The following is a 27238-nucleotide window of genomic DNA, read 5'->3' on the forward strand; positions in this document are numbered from 1 at the left end:
TTTATTTTATTTCAAACAAATCTTGCATATGTCCATTTTGCGGCCAATTTCCCTCGCTAGACGTTATTCGTCGTTCCTCACGGCCGTCGAGACGGCAGAAAAAATGGTACAGCCCAGCGTGAGCTCCAAGTTCGACCCCTTCAGCATGGTTTCCGGGGAGATGCGCGTGCTGGCCAAGAACATTGCTACTCTCATTGGCTCTGGTCACCCAACGCTCAATAGAGTGGCCTCGTACTATTTTGAGGCAGAGGGCAAGAACGTGCGGCCACTCATTGTGCTGCTGCTGTCCAAGGCGCTCGCCAAGATCCCAGAGTCCGAGAGGACCCGCATCGCGATCGACCCGTACGACGTCAATGAGCAGGAGGAGTTCAAGGGGACCCCGAAGGCATTTTCTTTTGCGGGACAGAACCCGCTCGACTCAATCAGCCCGCTACGGGTGCTCCACGGCATCAATCCCAACATCATTTTAAACCCATTGTCCAAGCCAATGATGGACAGAGAGCTGTACAAGGCGAAGGACGCACAGAATGGCATTCTGCCGAAACAGAGACGTTTGGCAGAAATCACCGAGATGATCCACACGGCGTCGTTGCTGCATGACGACGTGATCGACTTTTCGGACTCCCGACGCGGCAGAGACTCCGGGAACGTGGCGTTCAGCAACAAGATGGCCATTCTGGCAGGCGACTTCCTGCTGGGCAGAGCGTCGGTCTCGCTGGGACGGCTGCGGAACAGTGAGGTTGTGGAGCTGATGTCCACTGCGATAGCGAATCTCGTCGAGGGAGAGTTCATGCAGTTGAAAAACACCGTGATGCAACCAAACATCGGCCAGATCGAAGACGGCGGTGTAGTCAAGCAGATCCCTGAGCCCACGGGGAAAGTCCCCGTTGAGGTGCACGAGTACTCTGTCAAAACGCCGGAAACCATTTCACACGAGGAAAATGTCGAGGCTGCGTTCCAGTACTACTTGCACAAGACATATCTGAAAACCGCGTCGTTGATGTCCAAGTCGTCGAGATCGGCCGCTATACTGGCCGGTTGCAATGAAGACGTGATTGAAAATTGCTACCAGTTTGGAAGAAACCTGGGTCTTTGCTTCCAAATAGTCGACGACATGCTAGATTACACCACCACGGCAGAAATGCTGGGAAAACCGGCGGGTGCAGACCTGCAACTGGGGCTGGCGACGGCTCCTGTGCTGTACGCATGGAAAGAGAAGCCGGAGCTCGGGCCGATGATCGGCCGCAAGTTCTCCAAGCCAGAGGACATCGAGATAGCAAGAAAGGCCGTGGAGGACGCCAAGGGAGTGGAAAAAACGCGGGAACTGGCCGAAACATATTGCACCGGCGCGCTTCGCAACTTGCGCACCCTGCCGGACTCGGACGCGCGAAACGCTCTAGAAATGCTCACCAATTCGGTCCTCACCAGATCCAAGTAGCTGTGTACATAGATATAGAGGCGTCGATCGACGCGTCAGCGGATAAAAAAATTAAATATTTTTATTTTACATTTATGTTTAGTGTTAGACTAGCATTCTCTAGTATTCTCCGTCTTCACCGCATACCAACCACTTATCGAATGGCGCCTCACAGATTCCACAGTATTGTTCCCCGCGATCTGGAACCCGAGTTCTCAAAAACCCTGCAGTCCCTGCCAGAGGGAGCGCAGACGGCTCCAGAGGGTGAGGTCGCCGCGGGCACGCTTTCGGCAGCAGACGCACTGGCGCTCATCAATACGCGAAAGTACAACCTTTTATCCATAGACGTTGAAAATTACGAGTGGAAACGGGAACATTTGCTCGAAATCGGGCTCTCGATCTATAAACCATCATACCAAACCCATGCCCTCTTCCCCCATATCGTGAATTTCCACATCATTTTGGAGGAAGGGCTGAAATTCGCGAACAAGAGATTTGTTCCTAATAACCGCCTGAACAACATAACGGGCCAGTCGATAATTGCTAATAAAGTCCAAGCTCAGACTATCATGCAGAAAGTGTTTGACGACGTGGATCTGTCCAAGACGATCGTGGTCGGACACGGCTTTGCGTCTGACCTGCGCCTGTTTAGGAACTGGGGGCTGGAATTTCCGCAACACGTGAAAATCGCCGACACCATGAAACTGTGGTCCTCGCTGATACCATCTGGAAAGAAAGGCTCGCTGTCGTACATCCTAGATAAACTGGGTATTCCTTATGCTTATTTACACAACGCGGTCAACGACTCGTATTATACGCTTGTGGCATGCTTGATGCTGGCGTCGCCAGAAACTCGGAACAACCTGGTGATTGAGGAAAAGCAGATCGACCAGGAAACAGGCGAGGAAATCACGACTCACCGCGTGCGGTGCTCTCCTCACGACCAGGACCTCGAGCTCAGAGGCCCCGACCGCAAATCAAAACGACGCACTCAACAGACGTATTTCCACGCTCCACGCCAGGGCTTTCCCGTGGAGTACGTGGACGGCGTGTTAAAAGAGTTCCCATGAATCAGGCCGTCAATATATCCCTATTCTGCATAGAGATGGACTTGGTCATGTTGCTCACCTTGTATATACCCACCAGCTGCTGGGCAAGCTCAAACATGTTGTTTCTGAGGGAAATAACGATGAATTGTGCGTTTTTCGTGCGCTCCTTAATATAATTGGCCACAATACTCACGTTTCTGAAATCCAAAGCAGCGTCGATCTCGTCCATCACATAGAGCGGCGTGGGCTTGTAGCGGTGTAGAGCGAAAACCAGCGCGAGAGAAGAAAGCGTCTTTTCTCCTCCAGACAGATTGCTGATATTTTTCCAGGACTTCTTGGGAGGCATCACAGAAAAAAGAATACCCTCCGAGAACGGATCGAGCGAGTCCACCAGCTCCAGCTCGGCGTTTCCGCCCATCGTGATCATCTGGTACATTTCTTTCAGCGTCAACGAAATGGTGTTGAAACCCGCCATGAACTCGTCAAGACGTCTCTTCTTGAGATCCTCGCACGCCTGCTTAAGTTCATCTCTTTTGGTCACCGACTCGTTCAGATCCGCTTTTCGCTCGTTGAACTCCTTGTACCGTCTTGCGTACTCCTGCAAAATGTCCAAATCGACTGTCATGGACTCGGTTTGTTTCTCAAGCTCCTCGATCTCCGACGCCAAGGCCTCGGAGTCCACTTTTTTCAGGTCCTCAGACGAATACTCCGGAGGCGGAGCCAACAGCCGCTGTTTGGTGTCGCAGTCCTCCATCCAGCCAACAAGAGTCTCCAGATCGCGTGTTTCTGCGTGGCCCATTTCGTCGGTGATTTTCTTGATGTTGCGGTCGCACTGGCTGATGCTCTGCTCGCACTTCTCGATCTCGGTGACAAGCTTTATCTCCCCTTTTCTGAGATCTGCAATCTTGGACTGCTTGAAATTCAGCTCCTCCTTAATCTCATCGCACTTCTCCACAAGCTCGTCCATCTGCGCACTCAAATCTTGCAGTTCCTTTTCCGAGGCTTGGAATTTCGCAAGACTCGTGTCATAAACCTCACGTATCTGGTCGATGGCCTCTTCTGCCTCCTTGATTTCAGCCTCGTTCTCGCTGATCTGGTTGTTCAGTCGTGTCACCTGGTTCTTAAGCTTTGTGAGTTGCAACGAGTCGTTGGACTCTTTCTCATTGAGAATCTCCAACTTCTGCAAAACAGAGTCGACCTTCGATTTCTGCATTTTCAACTTCACACCGCCAACTTGCATGATCTTATCCTGGAGCTCTGCAATCTGGTCTTCCAGACCTTGCGACTGGTCTTTCAGATCTTGTTTCTCGGCCTCCAACTTCGCAATCGCCTTTTCCTCCTTGGTAATCCGCTCTTCAGTATCGGAAATTGCCTTCTTGTTGGCAGACACTTCTTTGGCTCGCGCTTTGGCTTCCTTGGCCTCCTGCTGGTCCATATCGATTTCCAGTCTCAGTTTCGAGATTTCCATTTCGATTTCAGGCAGCCTGTCCTTGAAAGTAGCCAATGCCGTCTCCATTTCGTTAAAAGCACTCTGGGCCTTCAGAAATGCGTCTTCCTTAGTCTGGACGTCCTCAACCATCGCATTGAGCTCTGCCTCCGAAATCTCGCCTCCCTTAGTGGTAGCAGACCTCAACTTCATGGCGCCGCTGAAAACCCGAGACCCTCCTCCAGACAGCGTTCCACTCACGTCAACCAGCTTACCATCAAGCGTCACCACACGCCATCTCTTCGCTCCAAAAGCAACTTTGTTGGCCTCCTCCAAATTGCGCGCAACCAGCGTGTTGTACATGGAACTGTAGAACGCCGGCGCAAACTTCGGATCACACGGCGTGATCAGGTCAAACAGCCTTGGAACGTTGTTTGGCGTGGGGATTTTGGAGAGATTGAATTTTCTCAGCTTGTCCAAGACAATAAACTTGCCAAACCCAAGATTGTTCTTTCTCATGTAATTAATACACTGTTGTGCGGTCTCGACGGAATCAACAACCATATCATCTAACGACCCACCTCCCGTGGACACAGCAACGTCGTATTTGTCGTCAATGACACCCAAATCACCTAGACGGCCATAAAATCCTTGCAATCGCCCAGAGTTCTTTAAATGTGTCAGTGCCTGGAGAACCCTGTTGCGTGACTTTGTGCTGGTCACTCTGCTTCTCGCATCATCGAGCTTGTCTCGTAGCACACGGATCTCAGATTCCATAGCTTTTAGTTTTTCCGAAGCTTCGCCAACCTCGGTCTCTCCAAGCTGAATCTGCTCAGACACGTGGGCCTGCTCTTTTTGCAAATGCTGGATCTGTTTCTCCTTGGCCTTCACAAGCTCCAGCTTCTCGTCCGCCTTGCCCTCTATTTCTTTAGTTTCATTCAATAGCTCTTGATGCTTTTGTTTCAGCATTTCCAGCTGTGACGTCTTGATATCGATCTCGGCCTGCTTGGCACTGATTTTGTCTTTCCAGGGCTCCAGCTGCTGTTGCAATTTCTCAACAGACGCAGACAGGTCTTTGGTTTTGTCAGAAAGCTCATACTTAATTGCCTCCAGCTGCTCCTGCTCTTTCTTAAGGGCTGAGTTGAGCTCCTCCAGCTGTGTCTGGCTTTCCTTCTGGCTTCTCTCCAATTCGGCAATGTTGGCCTCGTTCTCGCGCACCTGAGAAGAGCTGCTCTGTAAGGCCTTGACGGCTTTTTTTTTGCGGTTCTCGTTGTGCTTTATTTTCTCATCCATCGAAATCTTTTCTCGCTCGATTTTCTTGTGTGCGCTCTTGAGACTGGCAACCTGTTTCTCAATGGCTTTCACCTCTGAGCTCAGTTCGTGGTGATGCTTAGTCAACTCGTCAATCTCGTCGTTGTGCTGTGCTGTCTGTTCTTTTTCTTTAGCCAACTTCTCCTTCAGCGACTCCAAAGCGGCAGTCTTCTTCTCAAGCAGATCCTTATCCTTTAAAAGTCGATACTGCAAATACAGCGACTTTTTGTCTGCTAAAGCCTTTTCCTTGCGAAGATACTTTAATGCATTCTCTTTGCCCCCCTCCAGATCCTCCTTGGCTTTCTCGACAATCTCGTACCTGTGCGCTTTCTGCACACATATATCATTCAAATCGTCAATCTCGCGAATACTGGACTCAATGGTGCCTTTGTATTTTGCCGTGCCAATGATATCCTCCAAATACTCCAGCAACCCGTCGTCGCTGTTGCCCTCAGCCTTGGGTTTCATCTGCGCAATGCTCTCGACCTCTCCTTGCAAAATCAGAAACCGTTTGTGGTCTAGGTCGATTCCCTGGTCGCGTAGCAATGCCTGCATGTCCGCATAGGTGCACTTTTTGTTGTTGATGAAGTAGTCTGATGAGTTGTTGCGGTACGCTTTTCTGGAAACTACAAGATCGGGAACAGACAGATACTCTGTCTGGAGCTCGCCGTTCTCGTCGTAGCGGTCCAGAACCTTTTTGAACAGTATATCGACCTGGCAAAAACTCAAATCTGGGAAGGCCTCTGAATTGTGGATCAACTCGCTCAGTTTCGACTGTCTCATCTTGGTGGCACGGAACCCAAACACGAAAAGAAGCGAATCGATGACGTTGGACTTTCCGGACCCGTTGGGCCCAACAATCGCGGAGAAACTCGCATTGAACGGTCCCACGGTCTGTCTGCCCGCGTACGACTTGAAATTTGTGAGGACGAGCTCCTCAATGACCAGCCGGGGCTGAAATTCTTCCTTCAAGTCGGGTTTCTGTTCCTGGGCGTACTGGCTTTGCACAAGAGCCAGCGGCTGCTGTAAAGTTTGCGACGGCTGCTCTGGCTTGAGAGCCACAACCTCAACGCCCTGCTGGTTCAGATCGCGCGGCCCCAACATCTGGCGATTGCCTTTATTTTGATCCATAAACAAAACACGAAAATATAAAAACCCAAACAATTTCTTACCTAAGCATATAATTTGAATTAATTATCAAAAAGCGGAGATGGCCCACGAATTCCCTGAATTGCGTAAGTATACCCCATAACTGCCTAACCCCAGTGTCGCACGAACAAATGAAAGAGCACCAGATCCCGCTGCCATTTCGAGACAGGTGCGCAGGGCTGCTGGTCCCGCTGAACAAGTGCCGTCAGGAGGGGTGGTTTCTGCCCTGGAACTGCGTCCACGAGAGACACGCTTACGAGGAGTGCCAGTATTTGGACTTCAAGAGACGCGTCAAGGAGCTCGAGGAGCTGAAGAAGGCCCGCTCGAGCTGAGCGGTATGTGTCCTATTTATCTATCTATCTATTTATTAGTACTCCAATGCGATGTACTTGGTGTATGGATGTGCGGCGGCACCCGGAAAAATTCGCTCTGGGAGACCGGCAAAACACCCCACAGATTGTACCCCACGAAAGCCTATTGTCGCGCAAAGTTTGTCCGCACTTTTAAAAATTTTTACAACACGTTCTTAATGTTCGGCTACAAGCTCTTTGGCAAGGACGGCCGAGATCTGTACAAGACTCCTCGGGAGTTCCATGTGCGGGCCCGGCAGGATGTCCAGCGTCACTTGCAGAACCTACAGGAGAAAACCAGCGCAAAAACACCTGATATTGTCCAGCCCGCCACGGAACAGGAGCCCTCGCTTACGTACGGCTCGTCGCCCCTCAGACGGGCCATTACGGTGTCGTCGCAGGACTCTTCCGACGATGCATCCACCGAGTCGGAACCGGTGCATCTCCGGCGCACAACCACCGTCCAGACGGCCGACTCATCGCTCTTCAGCCACCTCACTCAAATATACACAAACACAACGGTTCCGACACAGGTTTCCGAGCCCGCGGCTGTCCCCGAGGGATGTATATCTCTTACGGACGTGCTGCCGCACGACTTCCGAGACTATTATTCGCCCGATTTGCAGACATTGCGGTTTCCGAACGGACGCCCCACGTTCACGAAACGAGGGCTGCGCGACTGGGAGCTGAACGATCTGCGTTCGCTTTTGATAGTCGACGCGCTGCGGCCCGAGTGGCACGGCAAGGTGCCGCAGGTTGTCTCGCCGTACCCAACTATCCCGCTGCGCATCCAAGTTCTCCCGCTGGACGCCACCGACGCGGAGTATGTGCAGCTGCTGGCAAGCTCGGACATTTACAAGGAGAGCCGGTTTGACGAGGATTTCCGGCACAAAACGGCAAACTACATTGTGCAGCAGGCGCGACAGCGCCACGCAAGCCAGTTCCAGAGCAGTGTGTTTCTAAAATACGAGTGGAGGAATATTGTGGAAAATTATTTACTCAACCTGGCTATCGAAAACCAGTGCCGGTACGAGTTCAAAGTGAAGATCAGCGGGCTGAAAAAGTTGAAACATGAGGGCACCCAGCGCGAGGAGGTGCTGTACAAAAAAGCTCTGAAAAACCGCATCGAGCTGACCGACGAGGTCAAGTTCCAGGTCTGGCAGGAGGTCCAGCGGAGCGTGTACAGGAGTTTAGGCAGTGTATGAATAGTGCGAACGGGAAAGGTTAATTTCTATAGAGTGGATAGAGTATCTATTGGCGGATTCTAGTTGTCGGTTTTTCTTATCGCCTTGATGAAAGCGCGCTCCTCGCCCAGCACGCCGTACACTTTAAGGAGCTGCAATTTTTCGTCGCTCGTGGCTGTCTTCAGTTTGCTGTCCAGCACGCTCTTGAGCTCGATTTTCATCCCGGCGATCTTCTTGCCCGCCACGGCCACCATCTCGATGCTCTTGTACTTGAGCAGCGCGCTGTAGATTTTGTTGGTGGACAGATACAGCACCACGAGCTCCTTGACGTCTGCCGTGGCGATCTTCTTGCTAAATAGCGTCAGCTGCTCCTCCAGCACGACCAGCTGGTTAATAATCGCCCTGTACACGCTCAACTTCCGTTTATAGAGCAGTAGCGAGTCCACAGTCTCGAGATCGGCGTCGATCTTCATGTTGGAGATGGACAGGTCTTTGATGTAGCCGTTGAGATCGATTTTGCAGTCGTGGATCAGGTCCACCGACCCGTCAATGGAGTTTCCCAGCTCGATGAAGTTCAGATAGTCGTTGTTGACCAGGTCGATGAGTTCCTGGTCGATCTCGTGCAGCAGCGACCCCAAAGACTTGATGAGGTCGTCCAGCGACCAGTACTTGTAGCTCTGCACCAGCAGCTCCGAGGGACTGAACTGGCCTTCCGGAAGCTTTGTGAGGTTGTACTGGAACGACTCACGGGTCAGCGTCGAGTAGAACTCCAGCGAGTCGTCCGAATATATGGATTCAGTCATGAAAATAAAAATAAAATAAATTAAATTGGAGCATTTATTTAAATAAATTAGCTTGATTTATTTTTTTTATGCTCCCACCAGAGGTTTGGAATATAGTCTGCGGCCAATTGTCCCAGTTCGATCTCTGCTCGCTTCTGATAGTAAACAGAGATATCTACGAAATAGCATTGGCCCAGCTGTACTGCTCCATCACCATCGACTACCACTACACCCAGTTCGACCCAGAATATGTCCAGACCGATCCCTTGCTCAACACGAGACAGACGTATATCCGAACGAAACCCAACATCACAGCATTCTTGAAAAGTCGCAAAGAAGCCCTTCTTAGTGTCCGATCGCTCCAGGTCGTGCATCTTCCGCAGGAGTTTATCGATTTCGAGACAAAGCTAGCTGAAAGTCTGCCCAAGATGGAGAATCTGGTTTATTTGAGGATCGAGCAGCCTGTCTCACTCGATCTGCTTCAGAGGGCGCCCCCAAACATACAACATCTTGCCCTATCGCTGAATAGTTTCCGCAAGTCGAAATACCAGTTCGCATCGCTGCCCCTGAAAACCCTCTCTGTGGGGCCTTCCAACCAGCCCGATAAATTATTATCGAGTCTGGTCAAACACCCGCAAAAACTGCAAGGCCTCGAATATGTGTGGCCGCACCGCAAAATCAAGCTCCGCGACTTGGTGGTCTCTACAGACTCGCAACGGCAACCACTCGATGCCTTTGCCAATCTTGCACACCTCAGTCTAGTAAGCGCAATCATCTCGCCGGAGGACCTGTTTCTTAGAAAACTCGAGTCCGGCCTCAAATCTCTCTGTTTGATCGACATCAACGAGATCGGCCAGTCAGAGTCCATTCTCGACACGTTCCGGCCCACAAGACTCAAACGTCTGGGAATCGACCTGCGCCAGGGATCCAAGGACTCTGTTGCACCCTTTCTCAATAGACTGCCTCCAAGCTCGCTCCACGAGCTCCATCTCGTTATCAGATACAACAATTTGAAACGGATACCGCTGGAAACGCTTGTGGACCAGTATATTGCCGCCATCGAAAGACAATCCGCCAGTCTACGCAAAATATCGCTCGAAATCCGGTTCGAAAAAGAACTGGTTGAAATTCAGGAACAGCTTTCCGAGGCGCAAGTCAGCCGCCTCTTCATGAACCACGCCTTTCCTGCGCTAGAGTCTCTTCGCATCCAAGCGCAATTTGCATTCATTTGCAAGGACAAACTGACCTTCTTCAAAAACCTACCTAGACTCCACAAATTATGGATCCTTGGTAGCAACGCGTTTGAAAAACACTGGGGATTGGGAAATGCGTATCCAGGCGTGTTTGACAACTGGCTCAGGATTCAGCATCTCCCTATAGGACTGGTGAACAACGAGCCACGGCCAAAAACGTCGCTCCGCTACATAAAACTTGACGATTGTCTGTTCGAAATAAAGGAGAAATATGACGCCAAAGAAATTATCCCTAGAGACTCCATAGACAGCTGGTTTGAGTCTCAGACCCAGGTCCGCGCTGTCCGTCCATTGAACTAGTATATACACGAAATACATCGCATGGTGACACCTATAATACCCGTGTCACATCCCCCGTAGGCTTGGGTTTTCTCTCTTCCCTCTTGTCGCCCATAAGAGTTTGCGAATCCTGGAACTCTCTGGCAGCAGCCTCCACTTCCTGGACGTGTCCGTCTGTGTCCCCCACAATGACAAATTTCTCCTGGGCACTGTTCTGCGGCCTAATTAGCTTCACGGCATGCTGCGGCAACCCAACGGCCCCACTTTGCAAAACTTTGCTTAGCTTCCCCCACGTAGCGTCACTGACGTTGTACGTTTCCGGTCGGAAACCTTTAGGGTCATGTCTGTACTCTTTGATCATTTTGGTCAACAAACCACTATCCAGTAATCCGTTGCCTGCTCCAACAAACGACCGTCTAGAACCCTCCACTTGCGCCTTGACATCCACGCCTTCCTCCTGTCGTTTGCGGTTTTTTAAAAGATCCACCGACTCGTGGTCTTTGACAAACTGTTGCTCGCTCACCTCCACAACGCCCAGCGACATTGCTTTCTTCAAAAAATTGTCATTTTGTTCTACCTGTGGCGGGATGTCGCGCTTCACGTCAACCACCTTCCCAGGCTTGAATGATCTGGCCGGCTTGGATACCTTGGATCCCATGAAACAAAAAAAAATAAAAACTTGTGGGGTAAAAAAATGGACGAGACCGGAGTCGAACCGATGACCTTCTGCTTGCAAGGCAGACGCGCTACCAACTACGCCACACGCCCTATATTACCTGTGAATACCCTGAGGACACTATGAGTGTCGCAACTGCGCGGCTCGGGTATCCTTATCGCGAATCTCCTATCTTAGATTTCCAAATCTGTCGAGGCTATCCCTGAATATGCACTGGAATAATAATTTTGTATGCATCTCGCATTCCACTAATTGAATCCCATATCTCTCGATCAGCCTATGATCAAAGGATGGCCGTGCAGCTTCCGGATTCATCCAGATAAGCGCGGCGACTTTCCGCGGAAATTGATTCTGCCAAGCTATATATACAGGTCCAAGTCCAATTCCTCCTTTCCAAGATGAAAGAAAGCAAAGAGGACGAAAAACACATTGGGATCATTGAGGTTACCAGCCATACGCCGGAAGACTTTGTCGACTTCACGGAGGAAGAGGAAAAAAAGGTTGTGCGCAAGATTGACATGTACGTGCTGCCAGTGATGTGTCTCGTGTTCTTTGCGCAGTATCTGGACAAGCAGTCGCTGGCATATGCTGTGATTGTGGGGCTGCGTGAAGATTTGCACTTGAACGGCCCTCAGTACAGCTGGTGCACTTCTGGCTTCTATCTGGCCCAACTGGCCTCCCAGATCGTGTACATGTATCTGCTCAGTAAGTTTCCGACCAAGATGGTGACGGGAATCTGCGTTATTATTTGGGCCGCAGTGTGCATGTGCCTTGCAGCACCTGCTACATTTGCAGGCTTTGTCACCGTTCGGGCTTTTTTGGGATTTTTCGAAGGGTGTGTGTCGCCTGCGTTTGTTATCGTCACCAGCTCGTACTACAAAAAAAGCGAGCACGGGTTGCGGACTGCCGCCTGGATTTCCTGCAACGCCATCACACAGGTGCTGGCCACCTATCTGTTCTACGGCCTGGCTAAGGGAGAGAACAATCTGAGCATGGCCGTGTGGCGGGTCGGGTTTCTGGTGTGCGGGGCATTCACTCTCGTCGTTGGTCTGCTGTTCTACTTCATGGTGCCCCTCTCACCTAAAGAGGCCTGGTTTTTGACCGAACGCGAAAAGACGATTGCCGTTCACCGGCTATTGGCGGAGGCGGATCGTGGAGAGAAAAAATCGTGGGACTGGGACCAGGCAAAAGAGTGTCTGACAGACTGGGTTGCATGGTCGTCTTTCCTGTTCGGCCTGATCACCACCATGTGCTCCTGTCCGATCGGGTTCTCGACCATCATCATCAACGGCTTTGGTTATGACAAGTTCAAGACCATGGAGTACAGTTCACCGTCCGGCGCGGTGCAATTTGTGATGATCTGGATCGGCGTGGCCATGATCAAAATCGCACCGAGACAGCGGTGTATTATCATCTGTCTGCTGATCCTGGTTCCGCTTGCAGGCAACATCATGCTGTTCAAAATGCGTTTCAGCGGCGGATGGGGGGTTATAGTTGGCGGCTGGCTCGGTTCCTGCATAACCTCGTTCTACTCCATCAACCTCAGTTTGAACGCCTCTAACGTCCGTGGAAACACCAAGAAATCGATCGTCAACAACCTGTACTACGTCGGCTACTCGCTCGCGGCCGTGGTGGCCGCACAGTGGTGGAACTACACCGCAGACCCTACGTTTACGGCAGGCATCATCGTGGACATTGTGTTGTGGATTATCATGATTGCAGGCATGCTACTGTATAGATGGAAGTGCATATCCGAGAACAAGCGGCGCGAACGCATCATCGCGAGCGGCCAGGCAGACAACTTCGACGAGTCTCGGGACCTGACAGACCGCCAAGACGTGTACCACCGGTATAGTTATTAAATTGCAACCGCTGCCATATAAATTTTCGCGCATTCCGGTGCCGGCGTAAATTTTTCAATTTTATGACTCTTTAATCTCACCATGTCTTTAGCAGATTCAGTATCGTCTCTGAGCTCGCTGCCATCGGGCTGGATAGTGCAAAAATTCGGCGGAACCAGCGTCGGCAAGTTCCCCGAGCAGATATGTGAGGACATCGTGAAAGCGTACAACGAGAGCCACCAGGTGGTGGTGGTTTGCAGTGCTAGATCCACGCACCTCAAGTCGGAGGGCACCACCACGCGACTGCTTCTGGCCGCAGAGTACGCGGCGGATGAGAAGAAAGAAGAGTTTCTGGAGGTTTTGCGGCTTGTGGAGGAGGACCACGTCAACAACGCTAGAGAGAAAATTAAAAACGCTGAGCTTAGAGAACGGCTCATCAACGAGACCAAGGAGGAGATCGAGCACGTGACACGGCTTTTGGACGCGTGTCTGATCATCGGCGAGGTCAGTGCCAAGTCGAACGACGTGGTCATGGCGTGCGGCGAGAAATTGAGCTGCCGATTTATGAGTTATTTGTTGCAGGACAGAGGGGTCAAGGCGCGGTATGTGGACCTGTCGATGGTGGCGTCGGACATGGAGCTCAACAACGGGCTGGACGCGCACTCGTACAAGCTGCTAGGCGAGCGGTTCGCCGCAGAGGTGCGCCGGCTGCCTGAGGGCACAGTGCCTGTAATGACAGGGTTTTTTGGGCTGATTCCCGGCGGGTTATTGCGTGCTGTCGGCCGCGGTTATACCGATCTGTGTGCTGCGCTCACGGCTGTCGGGCTCGCTGCCGAGGAGCTACAGATCTGGAAAGAAGTGGACGGCATCTTCACGGCAGACCCGCGCAAGGTGCAAAAAGCCCGGCTGCTTGCGTCGGTCACGCCCGACGAGGCCGCCGAGCTCACCTACTACGGGTCCGAAGTTATACATCCGTTCACCATGGAGCAGGTTATCAAGGCGCGGATCCCAATCAGAATCAAGAACGTCATGAACCCGCAGGGCGACGGCACCATCATATATCCCGACAATATTGGCAAGCGCGGCGAGGCGACGCCGCCGCACCCGCCGATCTCCGTCCAGAACATCCCTGCGTCCGTCTTCACAAGCAAAAAGACCGCCACTGCCGTCACGGCCAAGTCGGACATTGCCGTGCTCAACATCCACTCCAACAAGAAGACGCTGTCGCACGGCTTTCTGGCTGGCGTGTTCACTGTTCTGGACAAGCACAAGCTTGTCGTTGACCTGATTTCGACGTCCGAGGTGCACATTTCGATGGCGTTGCACTACACGAAGGAGCTGAAACATAACTTTGGCAAGGCGCTGGAGGAACTGAGAAAATTCGGCGACTGCGACGTCACCAAGGACTTGTGCATCGTGTCGCTCGTGGGGATCCACATGAAGCAGCTGATCGGCATTGCGGGCGCTATGTTCAAGATTCTGGCCGACGAGCGGATCAACATCGAGATGATCAGCCAGGGAGCCAACGAGATCAACATCTCGTGTGTGATCGACCGCAAGGACGTGATCAAGGCGCTGAACGCGCTGCACGACCGGCTGCTGCTGCGGGCGTTCACGGGCGGCAGCGCGGTGGACCAGCGGCTCGAGAACCTGAAGCTGGACGATGTAATTTAATAAGCCAAATATAACTAATTGGTAGCCAGTTATACAACGCTAGAACACAAAGATCTGGTCGCCCGCCTTCGACACCGGCCGGGCCTTCTTGAAGCCCAGCTCGTGCGCAGCCTTCTTCAGCGCGCTAGTCATAGGCGGTGGACCGCACAGCAGCACCTGCACGTCATCCGCCGCCGCGGCTCCGTGCTTCTCAAGCAGCTCCTTGGTTATAAATCCGGTCTCGCCTGCCCAGTCCTCCGGAGCGTTGTTCAAAACATGCACAACTTTGATGTTCGGGTGCTCCTTCTCGATCAGGTCCAGCTCCGCTTTCAGCAAAATGTCCTCGGCCGTCACATTGCCGTACAGCAGCGTCACCTTGGTTTTATCCTGCGGATTGTTGGTTATGGCCTTGATGATCTGGTACATCGGAGTTATGCCCGTGCCGCCTGCCACCATCACAAACTCGCGCACCATGTTGGGCGTGTACGTGAAGAATCCTTTCGGCCCGCGCACACGAACGTTTTCGCCCAATTTGAGCCCGTCCACGTGTTTCGAAATGTTACCCTTCTCGTAGACCTTGATCAGCAGGTCGAAATAACCCTTGGCGTCCTCATCGAGCGACATTGGCGTGTACGAGCGCACAATCTCCTTGCCGTCAATCTCGGCGCCAATCGAGATATGTTGCCCGACAGGCAGGCCCAGCACGTCGGTCGGTCTTGGGAGACCAAAGCGGAAGATGGCCGAGTTTTTGGACACAATTGTCTTCTGAATCAGCGGGAATTCCTGGAACTGGTCCGGCTTGAGGACCTTGCGCTCGCGGGTGCCGAGCGAGAAGTAGCCCACAAGAGCTGCCGCGAGCGCGGTCAGCGCAACGAGAATCAAAGTGTTGTCAGCCATGATGTTTCGGACGGGTGAAAAAGTTTATATAGGGTTCTGGCTTACGTCAGCAGACGGAAAATTGTTGCTGCATTTGGTTAAACAAACCGGCATCATAAGGGGGCCGTTCTGAATGGGTGTGGGGATGCTGCGATGTGCCGCTGCGTTCTGCAGTTTGAGCCGATAGCCGAGTAAAGGCCAGGTCGTTCGACGAGAGGGGGACGGGGTCGACGGACGAGAAGAGGTGTAGGTCGATCGACGCAAGTTCCTCCCCCCTCCCTCCAGCATCGACGCGTCTGTGGCGTCCGCCATGTCAAGTTTTTATTAAATCAATTTCAATACATGGGAATATGAACAACCAAAGCCCTGCAGACGGCCATCGCACCACCCAGTCGGTGTCTGTCGGGTCGCGCACGTCGCGGTCCAGCATGGACCGGCTGCGGTCGCTCGGGCACAGACTCTCTTTCTCTAAACATTCGCTACCGAACCCCCCTCCATACAGCAACCTGTCGTCGTCGCTGAAAGTGCAACAAACCGCTGAGCAGACGTTGGAGTACGACCCGGAGGACCTGCTGGAGTCGTCGGAGTCGGACTATGAGGAGGAGAATCTGAAAAAGGAGGAGGACGAGAAGGACTACTGCGAGGGCGGATACCATCCGACGTACGTGGGCGAGCGGTACGGCACAGAAAAACAGTACCTAATAGTGCGGAAACTGGGGTGGGGCCACTTTTCGACGGTGTGGCTCGCTTACGACTCCAAGCACCACCGGCACGTCGCTATCAAGATTGTGCGGTCGTCTAAAAACTACAGGGAGGCAGCCCTCGACGAGATCAAGATCCTGGAGAAGATCGCGAGGGGCCCGGAATCCCATCCCGGCAAAAAGCACATTGTGCGCATGCTCGACCACTTCGTCCACGCAGGCCCCAACGGCGAGCACATCTGCATGATTTTCGAAGTTCTTGGCGAAAATATGCTCAGCCTGCTATTGCGCTACAAACAGTTCCAGAAAGAGAAAACCGAGGAGTACAAAAAAACCTCCATTTCCGACGATGAAAACATGTCGTCCGCGTCTGTGGAGCAGCACATCCACACTATCAACGACCTCACCATCCTGAAGGAGAGCTACGGCGGGCTTCCGCTGACGCTTGTGAAACAGATTGCCAAACAGCTGCTGCTGGCCCTGGACTACCTCCACCGCGAGTGCGGCATCATCCACACCGACATCAAGCCTGAAAACGTGCTGGTGGAGATCAACGATGTGGAGAAACTTGTGCAGATCCTGGAAAAGGACCGCAAGGACAAGCGACTGTCGCGGCTCATGACGTCGCGCAGCCACCAAAACTCCGACGTCGGCAAGGCAGACCGCTCGCGCTCGGTGTCCCACCGCCCCAAGCCGATTCGCTCGTCCAAGCCGCTCACGTCGCCGATCGAGACGCGCGGCTCTGTCGACAACTTCTTCCGCTCTTTCTCCTTCAGCCAGCGCAGAACAGGCTCCCACGACTCGCTCCCCCACATAAAGAGCGAGTCTGCCCCCGCGCTAAACTCGACCCCGGTGATACCGCTGCCCGCCGCCAGCCCTGCCCAGATAGCCATCTCGCCCCAGGTGATCCCCGAAGAGGAGGAGTCGTCCGAGGAAAACGAGGAGTTTGTCGACGCCGCAGAGCTGCCCGTGCCCTTTCCAGAACCGGCCGTCTCGACCCCACGGCGTGCCACGTCGCTCACCAACGATTCGCACCAGCCCGTGTCGCGACGCGAGTCCGTGCTGTCCACTGTGTCGCGACAATCTTCGACCGCCACCACGGCCGTCGACTTCGACTCGATCATCTCGGTCAAAATCGCCGATCTCGGAAACGCCTGCTGGACTAATTTGCATTACACCAACGACATCCAGACACGCCAGTACAGAGCGCCCGAGGTTATCTTGGGGGGCAAGTGGGGGTGCTCAACGGACCTGTGGTCGCTAGGGTGTTTGATATTCGAGCTTATCACCGGCGATTATCTGTTTGACCCGAAGACAGGAAGCACATACAACAAGAACGACGACCATCTGGCGCAAATTATCGAGTTATTACAGATTTGGCCGTCCAAGGACTACTTGAAGAAGTGCAAGTACTCTCGCGAGTTTTTCGACAAGTCCTTTCAATCGCTCAAAAACATCTCAAAGCTCAAGATCTGGACACTTCATGCTGTGCTCGTGGAGAAATACCATATCGAAGAACCACTCGCTTACGACATATCAAAGTTTCTACTGGCAATGCTTGAGTTTGAGCCCAAGCGGCGCATGGACGCAGGGTCCCTAAGTAATCACCCCTGGCTCGCGGACTGCTTGGCAGAGGAGCACGTGGACCGTGAATTTGGGCTGCGAGGGCAGGACATCAAGGGATGGGCCAGCGAATGGAGCGAGTAGAGCCAAATAGAAGCGATATGCATAAAACTAAATTCTAAATTATTTTTTCGTATTTATTATAACTTTTAGTTATGTCTCTGGAGCCTGCCACATCGGGAGCTGTTCGATGGAGGTCGATCAGGGGGCCAATGGAGGTGGCTCTATTTGCCAAACAGATACCCAATGGCACACGCACGTTTGCCGAGCACGTCCTGCGCGGCGACAAGATGACCATCACGAGGGTCACCGAGAAATACATAGAGTTGACAGCCTTGGGCGGCGAGGTCATTGCGAAAGAGAGCAATTCGCGAATCCGGTTTTCGCAGCCTTACATGGTGGCTGCAGACACGAAAAGGCCAGGAAGATACGCCATCACGCTCACCACACAGGTAGGAGACGAGTTGGCCGACTGGACCATCCTTGGCAAGGTGAGAGGCGACGCCGTATACTGGCTGCGCAACCTAGCTGGATCGGGTACAGTGAAAGACGAGGAGGGTGTTTTGCAGTACGCGGTGAAGGGTATTGGCGGCGAGATTCTTGAAAATGTGTGGAACATCCAGGAGGAAAAACGGGAAGCGATCCATAATACGGAGGTGAAAACGGCTCGAAAACAGGTGTCATTGAGTTTTGAGGAGGAGGAGGAGGAGGACACAACAGACGTTCAGATACGAATGCGGCCGATTAAGAAAGTGAAGCGCGCGCAAAAGAAGGAGAGGGAGGAGAAGGACAAAGCTGTGACAGAAACGATTACAACAGTGCCAGAGACTGTATTTCCAGCAAAGAATGCAGAAGAGCCTTTGCAGAGCGCTGCCGCAGATGCCTCAGCCACCCACACAGACCCCACGCTAGAGAAACTGCGCAAGTTTCAGGAGTCGCTACGCCAACCCAACCGTTCCACCAAAAAAACGCCAACTCACAACAACGCAGAGGAGGGGATCGATGGGCTAAGTTCAGAGGACGAAGATCTCGAGTTTCTTAATCATCGCTGGAATAAATAAATAAATAAAACTAATCCTTCATGTTGAGCAGGTCGAAGTTGTCCTTTGGTGTGTTGACAAACGCCCGTAGCTTGAGGATCTCGTCCCGGTCGTACACCGTCCTGTTGAGCGACTGTGAAGACGCCAGGATGTGTGGCTTGACGTACTTGTATAGGAAATCTGCCAGCTCGTCAGGAACCATGTCCAGGTCCTCGAATGTGAGAGCGTCAGGGTCCAGCTTGTGGTTCATGTCGGATCTAACATAGTAGTCGTAATTGATGGCTGTTAGGTTAGAGTTCAGTTTCTCGTTGAGCCAGCACCAAGCTTTGTACACAATTTCTGGTGTCGGAATCGAGTAGCCTGCTGCTGCCGGGAAGTAGCCATACATGCCGAGATGGCGGATATATTTCAGCATTTCTCTAAGCTCTGCTCTTGAATACGGCTCATTGCCGTGCAACTCGTACACTTTTCCCGTTGTGGAGTCGTCAAAGCCAATTTTCTCCAGAGCACCTGCAACTTGCAACCCGTGCGCAGGATACACAGTGCTTCTGTACTTGATGTTTTCTCCAAATCCCTGCAGGGGAAGAAGGTCGTTCAAAAACGTCGAGTTCCGGCCGTACAGCGGTCCAGGGCGCACAATCGTCACGTCTGGGAACGCCTCTCTGGCAGCGATCTCCGATTGGCCCTTGGTAGCAAAGAACTGAGACTTGGAGTTCGGGTCCGCGTTGTAGCTGGAAACATGGACCAATCGCGGAACCTCATACGCAGTGCAGAGCTCTGCAATGCGTCTGATCGACTCCACGTTCGCGTCCTCCATCGAGAAATTCTTGGTGTTCTGGTCCGACCCAATGAGGTTGAACACTATATCTGAGCGACAAACGCTCTCCTCCAGCGACCGCAGGTTTCTGATGTCGCATTCTATGTAATTGACAACTCCCAGGTCTCCCATTGGCTTGAGCTGTCTTTTTGCCATCTCGTTGCGGAACGGACACACTAGGATTGTGCCGTGTTTGGCCAGTTTCGCAACAAGGAGCCGGCCCAAAAACCCTGTTCCTCCAAAAACGGTGGCCGTGAAGCCTGTTCTGGACGAGCGGCCGCCCGAGCCCTGGAGAATCCGTGTCTCGCCCCGCCGGGTGATAGAAATGTCGCTTTTAAAGGGAAAACGGTGCACGCGACGAACAAAGGACAGGGACATGGTGATAATTATTTATTTCTCTACTCCACTTTTTATATCGACATCCTTGCACATGTTTTTTGACACGCCAACGATAGTCATAAGCGAACCATATTGACCAGATCCAGACCACCGCTCGCAGTCACAACCACCTGCGCTGCCTATTACACCTCTATTCACATACACCTCCCCTTCTCAGAAGAAGATTCTCAACACCTCAAGGACACCACCACCAACAAGCAAGAAAACAAGCAGAACTGTTGTTAGTACGTGGTGATTTGCTTCACTTACCAATCCAGCCCGTCGACAACGGGAGTTGTTTTTTCTTCTGCAACTGTTTAGGCTTGCCAACCCGCTTTTCGTTCTTCTTTGCAAACTTCTGGTTCGCCTTTCTCTGCTGTGGGGTTTGAAGAGCCTGGTGTTAGCTGCCAGCAATGGCAAATAATAAAAATGTGTCACGTACCATCTTTTGTGCGCTGGTAAACTATTTAATTCGAATTATTCGATGTATTTGTTCAAATAAAAAAATATTATTTTCCATTTTATGACCATCACTTTCTCCTATCCCCGGGAATTCGACACTTTATCCCTCGATCCTCCACATTTCCGCTCGTCACTACTTGCGTGGGACGCTGACGGAACGCGTATTGCGTGCGCCCGCACCGACAAGTCGATTAAAGTCGCCAAATTCGACCATATCAGACAGAAGTTCGACGACCCGGTCGTGATTACCGCGGCCCACGAGTCCCCCGTGGCCGTCCTCATATGGGAGTGCAGCAGAAATGCTCGCCTTACCGCTATTTCGACAGACTGCACCCTCAAAGTGTGGGAAATTAAAACAAAAGCCCACAAACTGGTAAGATCGCTCAAACTCGCCAATACTGCCCCCAAACTCGCCAAATACTCCCCAGATGGCAGATATCTTGCCATTGCGGATAAAGAAGCCAACTTGATACTGCTGGACTCGTCTACTCTGCAATTGAGCACTGCTATCTCCATAAAGATGAGCTCCCAAATCGGCGACATGGACTGGGACGCAGACTCTGAAACCCTCATTTGCGGACTCACAGATGGCTCCCTGCAACTATATAGGGTCCAGAATAACAACAATCTCCACGCAATCGAACTTATCCAGTCGCTGCATCTTTCAGACTCCCCAATTGTCTCCATAAAATACATAGCAGACCGCAACCAGATCCTGGCAGCAGGCCTGGACGGCCAGCTGCTCGTGGTGGACGTGCAGCTGCTCATCTGCACAAAAAGCCTCTACAATCTTGACGACGCTCCCGTCTGCATCGACATCCTTGCACCAGCAGTGGCGATAAGCTACCAAAATAACAACGTTCGTATATTCGATATGGACGGCGGGGAGGAGGTGCACGAGGTGAAGAACAGCAAAGGCGACAACGCGCTCGCCAAGTTCCACCCGCAATTCCGCGAAATTCTGGCCTACATTGACGGTTCCGGCAAAGCTACCGTGATGGTGGCCAAGAAGAGAACGGGGCCTGCCCGTGCCCTGCCGCGGCCTGTGTCCTCAAGAGGTAGGGGGTCTGGTCTATCAGCGTCGTCGGGCCCCTCCCGAACGATCCGCTCCGACAGGTTCGAGCGGCCCAACGCCAAGCGTCCGAAGTATTAAATTCTAGTGCAGTCTTGCTGGTTCTGGCAGCACCACCTGGTCTAACTGGTCCAGCTGGTCGCTGGAGTCCAGCGGGATCACCAGTGACGGCTGAGACGGCATGCTATTGACGTCGTCGTATGGTGGCGGGGACAGAGCCCCCACTGTGTGATAAGTTGGTGGCACCTCGTCGTCCCACGCGACTCCAAGGCCAGATCTTTCTGTGAGAACCAGACGGAACTGCATGCGCAGCACCCTGGCAACGCCTGTGGGGATCCCTGTCGTGTGGTTGAGCGGGTCGCTGCGGTTACCGCTCACGTGATCCGGTCCCGTGCCCCCATCGTTGTGTTTGGCGTTGGTCGAGTGGTGTGTTGCGCCGGGTCTATTTTGCGACGAGGTTCCTGTTTGCGTGGGGGCGTTTGTGATGGTGCTCAAGTAGGCCGATGACGGAGTGGAGCGGATTGGTTGCACGTTTGTAGCGTGCATGAGCTCTTCTGCCACAATCACCTCCAACACCAGGTTGTGGTGGACAAAAATGCCTGTTTCGTGGTCCTCGATGTCGCACGCGCAATTGACTCCACTTTGGGGCTCCAGACTGAAAATCGGCGACTCGCAGTTTAGCGAGTTAATTGCCGACAAATTGGTTAGCGAGACGTTGAGTCCCATAGAAATGAGGTCCATTAGCGAAATGTCGGCCACAATTTCGATTCTGCCCTTATTCGAAAAATCACTCTTCCAGCCCGACTTGAGCTCGCCAGACTTGATCACACGGATCTCCTCCACGTACAGCGGCGTCTCCGTGGTGGTCTGGCGCGGCTGCAAGTCGTTACTGGCCACTGTCGACAGCGACGGCGTCATCTGCGGCGTGCTCTGCTGCGACGCCTGCGGTGCCAGACCCTCGCTTCCCGCCTGCACCGACCACGTTGACGCGACAGGGACAAGATCGGGAGACGCAGTGGGCGACGTGTTTTGCGCGGTCACGTCGCTCGGGTCCTCGTTCTCCTCTGTCGTCTGTCGACGGGGCGGGTGCTCGAAGTAATAATTGTACACCGGTTTGCCGGGACCACCGCAATTCTTGTGCGGTTTCTTGCCCCGGTGTGCGCGTTTGGTGTTTTCCACGGTCGTGGCGTACTTGGCCTGGTGATTATCGCAGTGGTTGGCCCGCACACGGATGATTTCCTCCAATTTCCAGTTCAATTTGCGCATTCTCCAACGTCGTTCCGGCGAGCACACGTTGTCCATGCGGATCTCCACAGGAAAAGTCGACTTGGGATACGCAACGTTCGGAATCACAGCGGTGGCAGTGACCTCTGTGGGCGGGAAGACTCTGAGCGAGTTGCGATCTTGACCTCTCAAGATCGATCGCCGGATCATTACCGGCAGCGCGATATTAATGTGGTCTGGTCTTCCCTGCTTGTTGATGAAGCGCGCCTTGCAAACCAGCTCGTAGCGGATCGACGTCAGCGAATTGGACAGAACTGATGTGGCTGGAAGCGTTCCAGGCACCAGATGGCTGAACGGGAACGCATGGGATGAGCCTTTGACGAAACCTGTTGGCCGCGAGAGAACGTCCCAATGAGCGAGCTCTGTTATCTTGCGACGACACTCGCCACACGAGTCTATCGTGGTTGAGCCGGCGATGAACGGTTTTCCGTAGTCGATGATCTGTATAAAAGATAATGCCACTTCTCTAACCTCTGCGTAATTTTGTCTGATACTGGTTACGGCAGTGCTCAGCGAGATGGTGGACTGGATCGATTGGCTGGAGGCGATGCCTTCGTTCTGTAGCTGGCCGATCTGGTCCGGAAACACGTCGAGAATCACCAAGCCGCTGAAAATTGCGCCTGAACTGTGTTCCGGCGGGCCGTATAGCATCAGAGGCGGAGACTCTATCTGGATGGACAATTTGAGCCCTGCCAGCGGGTTGGCCTTGTTTATGGTGTCTGTATGGTACGGATCGTTGGGTCTTGTCGGCAGCGAGTGCGACGGTTCCTGTTTGACCGCATTGCTGATGCCAGAGAAGAGCCTGGTAAATGAGGGCATGGGCTGACAGTGAGATTTTGCGAGAAATAAATATTTTTTATTTTATTTTATTTAATTGATAAAGCATTCCTGCGCCACACGAGAAAAAACCGGCTTGTGGCTATTACGACGCGTTGTGGGATCAAATATTTATATTTATTTTCTATACCACCTCTTTGCGAAAAATGGCTGTTTCCAAAGGGCTTCAGACTCTGAAGTTCAAGGGCGCGCTAGTGTCCACGGTCGATAAACCTATTGCCACTAAGGAGCTAATTTCGCGTCTTCAGGACCTGCACAACGAGCTATCCTCGCTCGACCAGGACAAGGTCGACCTCAAGTCGCTGGAGGGGATCAAGGACTCACTGATCAACAAAAAGCTGCTCAAACACTCCAACAGTGGTGTCCAGGCGTTCTGTGCCTGCTGTCTTGCCGACGTTCTTCGTTTCTACGCTCCTGACGCCCCCTACAACGCTTCCCAGCTGTCGGACCTGTTCAAGCTGTTTTTCTTGCAGTTCAAGCAGATGGGCAATCCGGACGGCCCATTCTACCACCAGCAGACGTACTTGCTGACACGGCTGGCCGAGACCCGGTCGATCGTGCTGATAACCGACCTGCCCAACGCAGAGACGCTTGTGGAGCAGCTGTTTGACATTTTCTACGATCTCGCCTCGTCCGGAACGTTCAGCAGCAAGCTAGAGCCGCTTGTGTGTGAGATATTGAGTGAGGTAATTGCAGAGTCCAGTACGATCCCCACCAAGACGCTCAAGCTGGTGCTGAACAAGTTTTTGGCCAATACCATGGTGATGAAGAAGGGAAATACAACTTTGCCAGGGTTCAAGTTCACTTTGGAGGTGTGCAATGCGAATGCAGACAGAATGTCGCGCTTATTAACCCAATTCTTCTCAGAAACGATCTATGAGGCCACTAAGGGCAAAGAGAACGAGGACACGGAAGACGACAAACAGGACACGTCTGCTTTGCTGACGCAACTCAAAAAGCTGCACACGCTGGCATTAGAGCTGTGGAAGTACGTGCCCGAGATGCTTTCCTCGGCCATGGGGCTGATTGAGAACGAGCTGGACGCCGAGGACGAGAAGATCAGAATCACAGCTACCGAGACGATTGGCAAGATCCTGGCGGTCAAACAAGCGCGGCTCAACTTTGCCGCCGCGCACACCGACACCTACACGAACTGGCTCAAGAAGCCGCTCGACAAGTCGCCGCATGTGCGCAGTTTCTGGGTGAAATCTGCCGTGCAGGCCGTCAACGCAAACCCGGACCTTGCTCCCGAGCTGGCGGGCGGCCTGATCAAGACGCTTGTTGACAGCGACGAGCGCACGCGGCTTACAACTGTGCGGGAGCTATCAAATGTGAGTCCAGGTGTGTTTGTCTCTAAACTGGCCAACAAGACCATCATGAACACATTGGGTCAATTAATCAGAGAAAAGCACGCCGAGATCAGAAGCTCGTGTCTGCAGCTGCTTGGCTCGCTATACAACGCCCATTTTGACGACTTATACAAGAACGACGCCGTGACTGAGCTTTTAGGCTGGGTCCCAGACGACGTGCTCAAACTGGTGTACATCAACGACAAGACCGTCAATGCGCAGGTCGACCACACGCTTTTCGAGCTGCTGCTGCCATTTGAGCTGGACGACGCCAGGCGCGTCGACCGTCTGCTGACGGTCACAGAACATCTCTCGGAGAAGGGCAGAAATTCGTTCCACGCGATAGTCAAGCGACAGCCGCAAATGGCCAAGGCAGTGAGTCAGCTGCTCGCTCTGGCGGACATGAAGCCGGCCGACGACGTTGCTTCGAAAATTGACAAGCTTATCAACTGGCTCGTCGCGTCGTTCCCGGAGTCAGTGGACTGCCGCGCAGCATTGAAGCAGCTGCTCAAGCTCAACAACAAGCGATACTTCAAACTCATCAGGCTGTGCAGCGACGTCGAGACAGATTACAAGACCATCACGAACTGCACAAAAGAGCTTTTTGGCAAGCTGAACGAGCTCAAAAACATCAAGATCGATGGAGAGCCGAGTGTGGCTCCGCATGACATGCTGTTCACCGTCAAGCTGCTGGTGTACCGTTCGTCTGTGATTTTCTACAACCAGAGCAACGTGGGCGAGATTCTGCGGATCAGCAAGGACCTATCTCACTCACATAACAGCGCCGCCCAGGACGTGCTGGAGAACATTTCCACTGTGGTCCCAGAAGTTCTGCGGGCCAATATCTCGACGCTGACTCAGGAAACCAGCCTAGGCGGACCAATCAGCGTGAAGGACCTCAAGGCTATTTTCCAGTTTGGCAAGAAGTTCCCGGAGGTTATCGTTACAGAGAATTCTGACGATTATGTTGCCAGTCTGAAAAACCTGGCTGTTCGCGGCTCGCCCGCCGAGGCGAAGTACGCCGTGCGGCTGCTGGGCCAGTTACCGCGAACGGCCGCGCGCAACGCCGCGGTTGCGGCGATCGTTGACGAGATTTGGCCATTGGACATGTCCAAGGACAATTTCAACACGTGTCTGGCGACTGTCGCCGAGCTTTTCTTGACCGATCTTGCTCTTCTGGACGACAAAACCAAAGAGATCAGCGCGTTGCTTGCGTCGCAGATTCTGCTCAGAAACAGCACTATTGGCGACGAGGACGAGGACGAGGTGAACGGGTGGATTGGTCCAGATGAGCTGGAGACCAACAAGGACTGTCTGTCGAAGATTCTGGCCGTGCGAGTGTTTGTGAACTGGCTGATTGCGGTGGAAACTGCTGAGAACGCCGCACAGGTGGCCGAGCCCGTGCTCAAGCTGCTCACGTCGATCATCGGCAACGGCGGCGAGATTGTGTCCCCGAAAACAGGCACGTATCCAACGCCCAAGAAATACCAGTCGCGCCTGCGGCTGGAAGCCGGAATCAAGCTGCTGAAGCTTGCCAGATACTCGCGGTACAACTTTCTGATCCAGCAGGACCTCGTGAACAAGCTGGTGCTGCTGATCCAGGACGAGAATGATCACGTGCGGACGCTATTCATGGCGAAGCTCAAGAAAAACCTCACTCTGGGCCTGATTTCAGAACGGTTCTATGCGCTGGTGTTTTTCATCGCCCACGAGCCCCAGGACGCTCTACGCGAGGACACAAAGACATGGGTGCGGTCGATGCACAAGCGCAAGCTCAAGGCCAACAAAAACGAGCTGCTGTTTGAGAAATCGTTTGTCAGAATGCTCAGCATGCTGTCGCACCACCAGGAGTTTCTTGAGCTGCTGGAGTCTGCCAGAACAACGTCAGACTACACTGCCGTGCTGAACTTTGCGCTTACCTACGTCGGCCTCGCGCTCGACCTGATTGCCAACATGAACAACGTGTCGCTGCTTTACTATCTTGCTTCGCGAATGAAACAGTACAGAGACAGGCTTACTCCAGACCTTTCCAGCAATATGTATCTGGTTTCAGATTTGACGCAATACACGATCAAGGCTCTGGCTAAATACAAGAATTGGAGCTTGGCGACGTGGCCAGGCAAGCTGAGTCTGCCGGGCGATCTGTTCGAGTCGATCGGCGACTCTGCGCTACTGCACGAGCTCGCCGTCAAGTCGTTCATCCCGGAGTCTGCTGTCAAGACATTGGATGACTTGGTGCGCGACAGGACACGGCATCTGGCCGGCACAGCTGCCACGGTCACCACAGACCGCAAGAGACCGCACAACGACGAGAAACCACGGACCAAGAAGAAACTGGCTGTGGAACCGCAGCGGCGCAGCTCAATCCAGCGCGCAGCCGTGAATTACAACGAGGATGACGAATTCTAATTTATGGTACATGCAAAGCC

The 27238-nt window shown here is 52.8% G+C and overlaps 16 protein-coding genes and 1 non-coding gene across 17 annotated transcripts; 10 read left to right on the top strand and 7 right to left on the bottom strand.

Moving 5' to 3' along the window:
* Positions 1-28: 28 nt before the first annotated feature.
* On the top strand, positions 29-1438 carry HPODL_03901 (Hexaprenyl pyrophosphate synthase, mitochondrial; the record flags this gene model as incomplete). Its single annotated transcript, XM_014078679.1, has 1 exon — positions 29-1438. The coding sequence occupies one exon, from the start codon at positions 29-31 to the stop codon at positions 1436-1438; it is 1410 nt and encodes a 469-aa protein (XP_013934154.1).
* Positions 1439-1512: 74 nt separating this feature from the next.
* HPODL_03902 (uncharacterized protein) lies at positions 1513-2487 on the top strand (the record flags this gene model as incomplete). The annotated part of the gene is made up of 1 exon (XM_014078680.1): positions 1513-2487. One exon carries the CDS (start codon positions 1513-1515, stop codon positions 2485-2487), a length of 975 nt encoding a protein of 324 aa, XP_013934155.1.
* A 1-nt stretch (position 2488) lies between these two features.
* On the bottom strand, positions 2489-6334 carry HPODL_03903 (putative condensin complex subunit; the record flags this gene model as incomplete). The annotated part of the gene is made up of 1 exon (XM_014078681.1): positions 2489-6334. The coding sequence occupies one exon, from the start codon at positions 6332-6334 to the stop codon at positions 2489-2491; it is 3846 nt and encodes a 1281-aa protein (XP_013934156.1).
* A 547-nt stretch (positions 6335-6881) lies between these two features.
* HPODL_03904 (Protein MTH1) lies at positions 6882-7907 on the top strand (the record flags this gene model as incomplete). Its single annotated transcript, XM_014078682.1, has 1 exon — positions 6882-7907. One exon carries the CDS (start codon positions 6882-6884, stop codon positions 7905-7907), a length of 1026 nt encoding a protein of 341 aa, XP_013934157.1.
* A 59-nt stretch (positions 7908-7966) lies between these two features.
* On the bottom strand, positions 7967-8689 carry HPODL_03905 (uncharacterized protein; the record flags this gene model as incomplete). Its single annotated transcript, XM_014078683.1, has 1 exon — positions 7967-8689. One exon carries the CDS (start codon positions 8687-8689, stop codon positions 7967-7969), a length of 723 nt encoding a protein of 240 aa, XP_013934158.1.
* Positions 8690-8757: 68 nt separating this feature from the next.
* On the top strand, positions 8758-10221 carry HPODL_03906 (uncharacterized protein; the record flags this gene model as incomplete). Its single annotated transcript, XM_014078684.1, has 1 exon — positions 8758-10221. One exon carries the CDS (start codon positions 8758-8760, stop codon positions 10219-10221), a length of 1464 nt encoding a protein of 487 aa, XP_013934159.1.
* A 31-nt stretch (positions 10222-10252) lies between these two features.
* Positions 10253-10858, bottom strand: HPODL_03907 (uncharacterized protein; the record flags this gene model as incomplete). Its single annotated transcript, XM_014078685.1, has 1 exon — positions 10253-10858. One exon carries the CDS (start codon positions 10856-10858, stop codon positions 10253-10255), a length of 606 nt encoding a protein of 201 aa, XP_013934160.1.
* Positions 10859-10895: 37 nt separating this feature from the next.
* On the bottom strand, positions 10896-10968 carry HPODL_05438. The gene has a single exon. It is a non-coding gene; the product is annotated as a tRNA-Ala (tRNA).
* Positions 10969-11274: 306 nt separating this feature from the next.
* On the top strand, positions 11275-12738 carry HPODL_03908 (D-galactonate transporter; the record flags this gene model as incomplete). The annotated part of the gene is made up of 1 exon (XM_014078686.1): positions 11275-12738. One exon carries the CDS (start codon positions 11275-11277, stop codon positions 12736-12738), a length of 1464 nt encoding a protein of 487 aa, XP_013934161.1.
* An 81-nt stretch (positions 12739-12819) lies between these two features.
* Positions 12820-14391, top strand: HPODL_03909 (Aspartokinase; the record flags this gene model as incomplete). Its single annotated transcript, XM_014078687.1, has 1 exon — positions 12820-14391. One exon carries the CDS (start codon positions 12820-12822, stop codon positions 14389-14391), a length of 1572 nt encoding a protein of 523 aa, XP_013934162.1.
* A 39-nt stretch (positions 14392-14430) lies between these two features.
* On the bottom strand, positions 14431-15267 carry HPODL_03910 (NADH-cytochrome b5 reductase 1; the record flags this gene model as incomplete). The annotated part of the gene is made up of 1 exon (XM_014078688.1): positions 14431-15267. The coding sequence occupies one exon, from the start codon at positions 15265-15267 to the stop codon at positions 14431-14433; it is 837 nt and encodes a 278-aa protein (XP_013934163.1).
* Positions 15268-15596: 329 nt separating this feature from the next.
* Positions 15597-17654, top strand: HPODL_03911 (uncharacterized protein; the record flags this gene model as incomplete). The annotated part of the gene is made up of 1 exon (XM_014078689.1): positions 15597-17654. The coding sequence occupies one exon, from the start codon at positions 15597-15599 to the stop codon at positions 17652-17654; it is 2058 nt and encodes a 685-aa protein (XP_013934164.1).
* A 71-nt stretch (positions 17655-17725) lies between these two features.
* HPODL_03912 (uncharacterized protein) lies at positions 17726-18631 on the top strand (the record flags this gene model as incomplete). Its single annotated transcript, XM_014078690.1, has 1 exon — positions 17726-18631. One exon carries the CDS (start codon positions 17726-17728, stop codon positions 18629-18631), a length of 906 nt encoding a protein of 301 aa, XP_013934165.1.
* Positions 18632-18641: 10 nt separating this feature from the next.
* Positions 18642-19805, bottom strand: HPODL_03913 (uncharacterized protein; the record flags this gene model as incomplete). Its single annotated transcript, XM_014078691.1, has 1 exon — positions 18642-19805. The coding sequence occupies one exon, from the start codon at positions 19803-19805 to the stop codon at positions 18642-18644; it is 1164 nt and encodes a 387-aa protein (XP_013934166.1).
* A 523-nt stretch (positions 19806-20328) lies between these two features.
* On the top strand, positions 20329-21420 carry HPODL_03914 (uncharacterized protein; the record flags this gene model as incomplete). The annotated part of the gene is made up of 1 exon (XM_014078692.1): positions 20329-21420. The coding sequence occupies one exon, from the start codon at positions 20329-20331 to the stop codon at positions 21418-21420; it is 1092 nt and encodes a 363-aa protein (XP_013934167.1).
* Positions 21421-21423: 3 nt separating this feature from the next.
* On the bottom strand, positions 21424-23442 carry HPODL_03915 (Protein LDB19; the record flags this gene model as incomplete). The annotated part of the gene is made up of 1 exon (XM_014078693.1): positions 21424-23442. The coding sequence occupies one exon, from the start codon at positions 23440-23442 to the stop codon at positions 21424-21426; it is 2019 nt and encodes a 672-aa protein (XP_013934168.1).
* A 164-nt stretch (positions 23443-23606) lies between these two features.
* On the top strand, positions 23607-27218 carry HPODL_03916 (Sister chromatid cohesion protein PDS5; the record flags this gene model as incomplete). The annotated part of the gene is made up of 1 exon (XM_014078694.1): positions 23607-27218. The coding sequence occupies one exon, from the start codon at positions 23607-23609 to the stop codon at positions 27216-27218; it is 3612 nt and encodes a 1203-aa protein (XP_013934169.1).
* Between the last annotated feature and the right edge of the window lie 20 nt (positions 27219-27238).

The sequence above is a fragment of the Ogataea parapolymorpha genome, chromosome V (assembly GCF_000187245.1).
Source record: "Ogataea parapolymorpha DL-1 chromosome V, whole genome shotgun sequence".
In the NCBI taxonomy this organism is placed as follows: Eukaryota; Fungi; Ascomycota; class Pichiomycetes; order Pichiales; family Pichiaceae; genus Ogataea; species Ogataea parapolymorpha.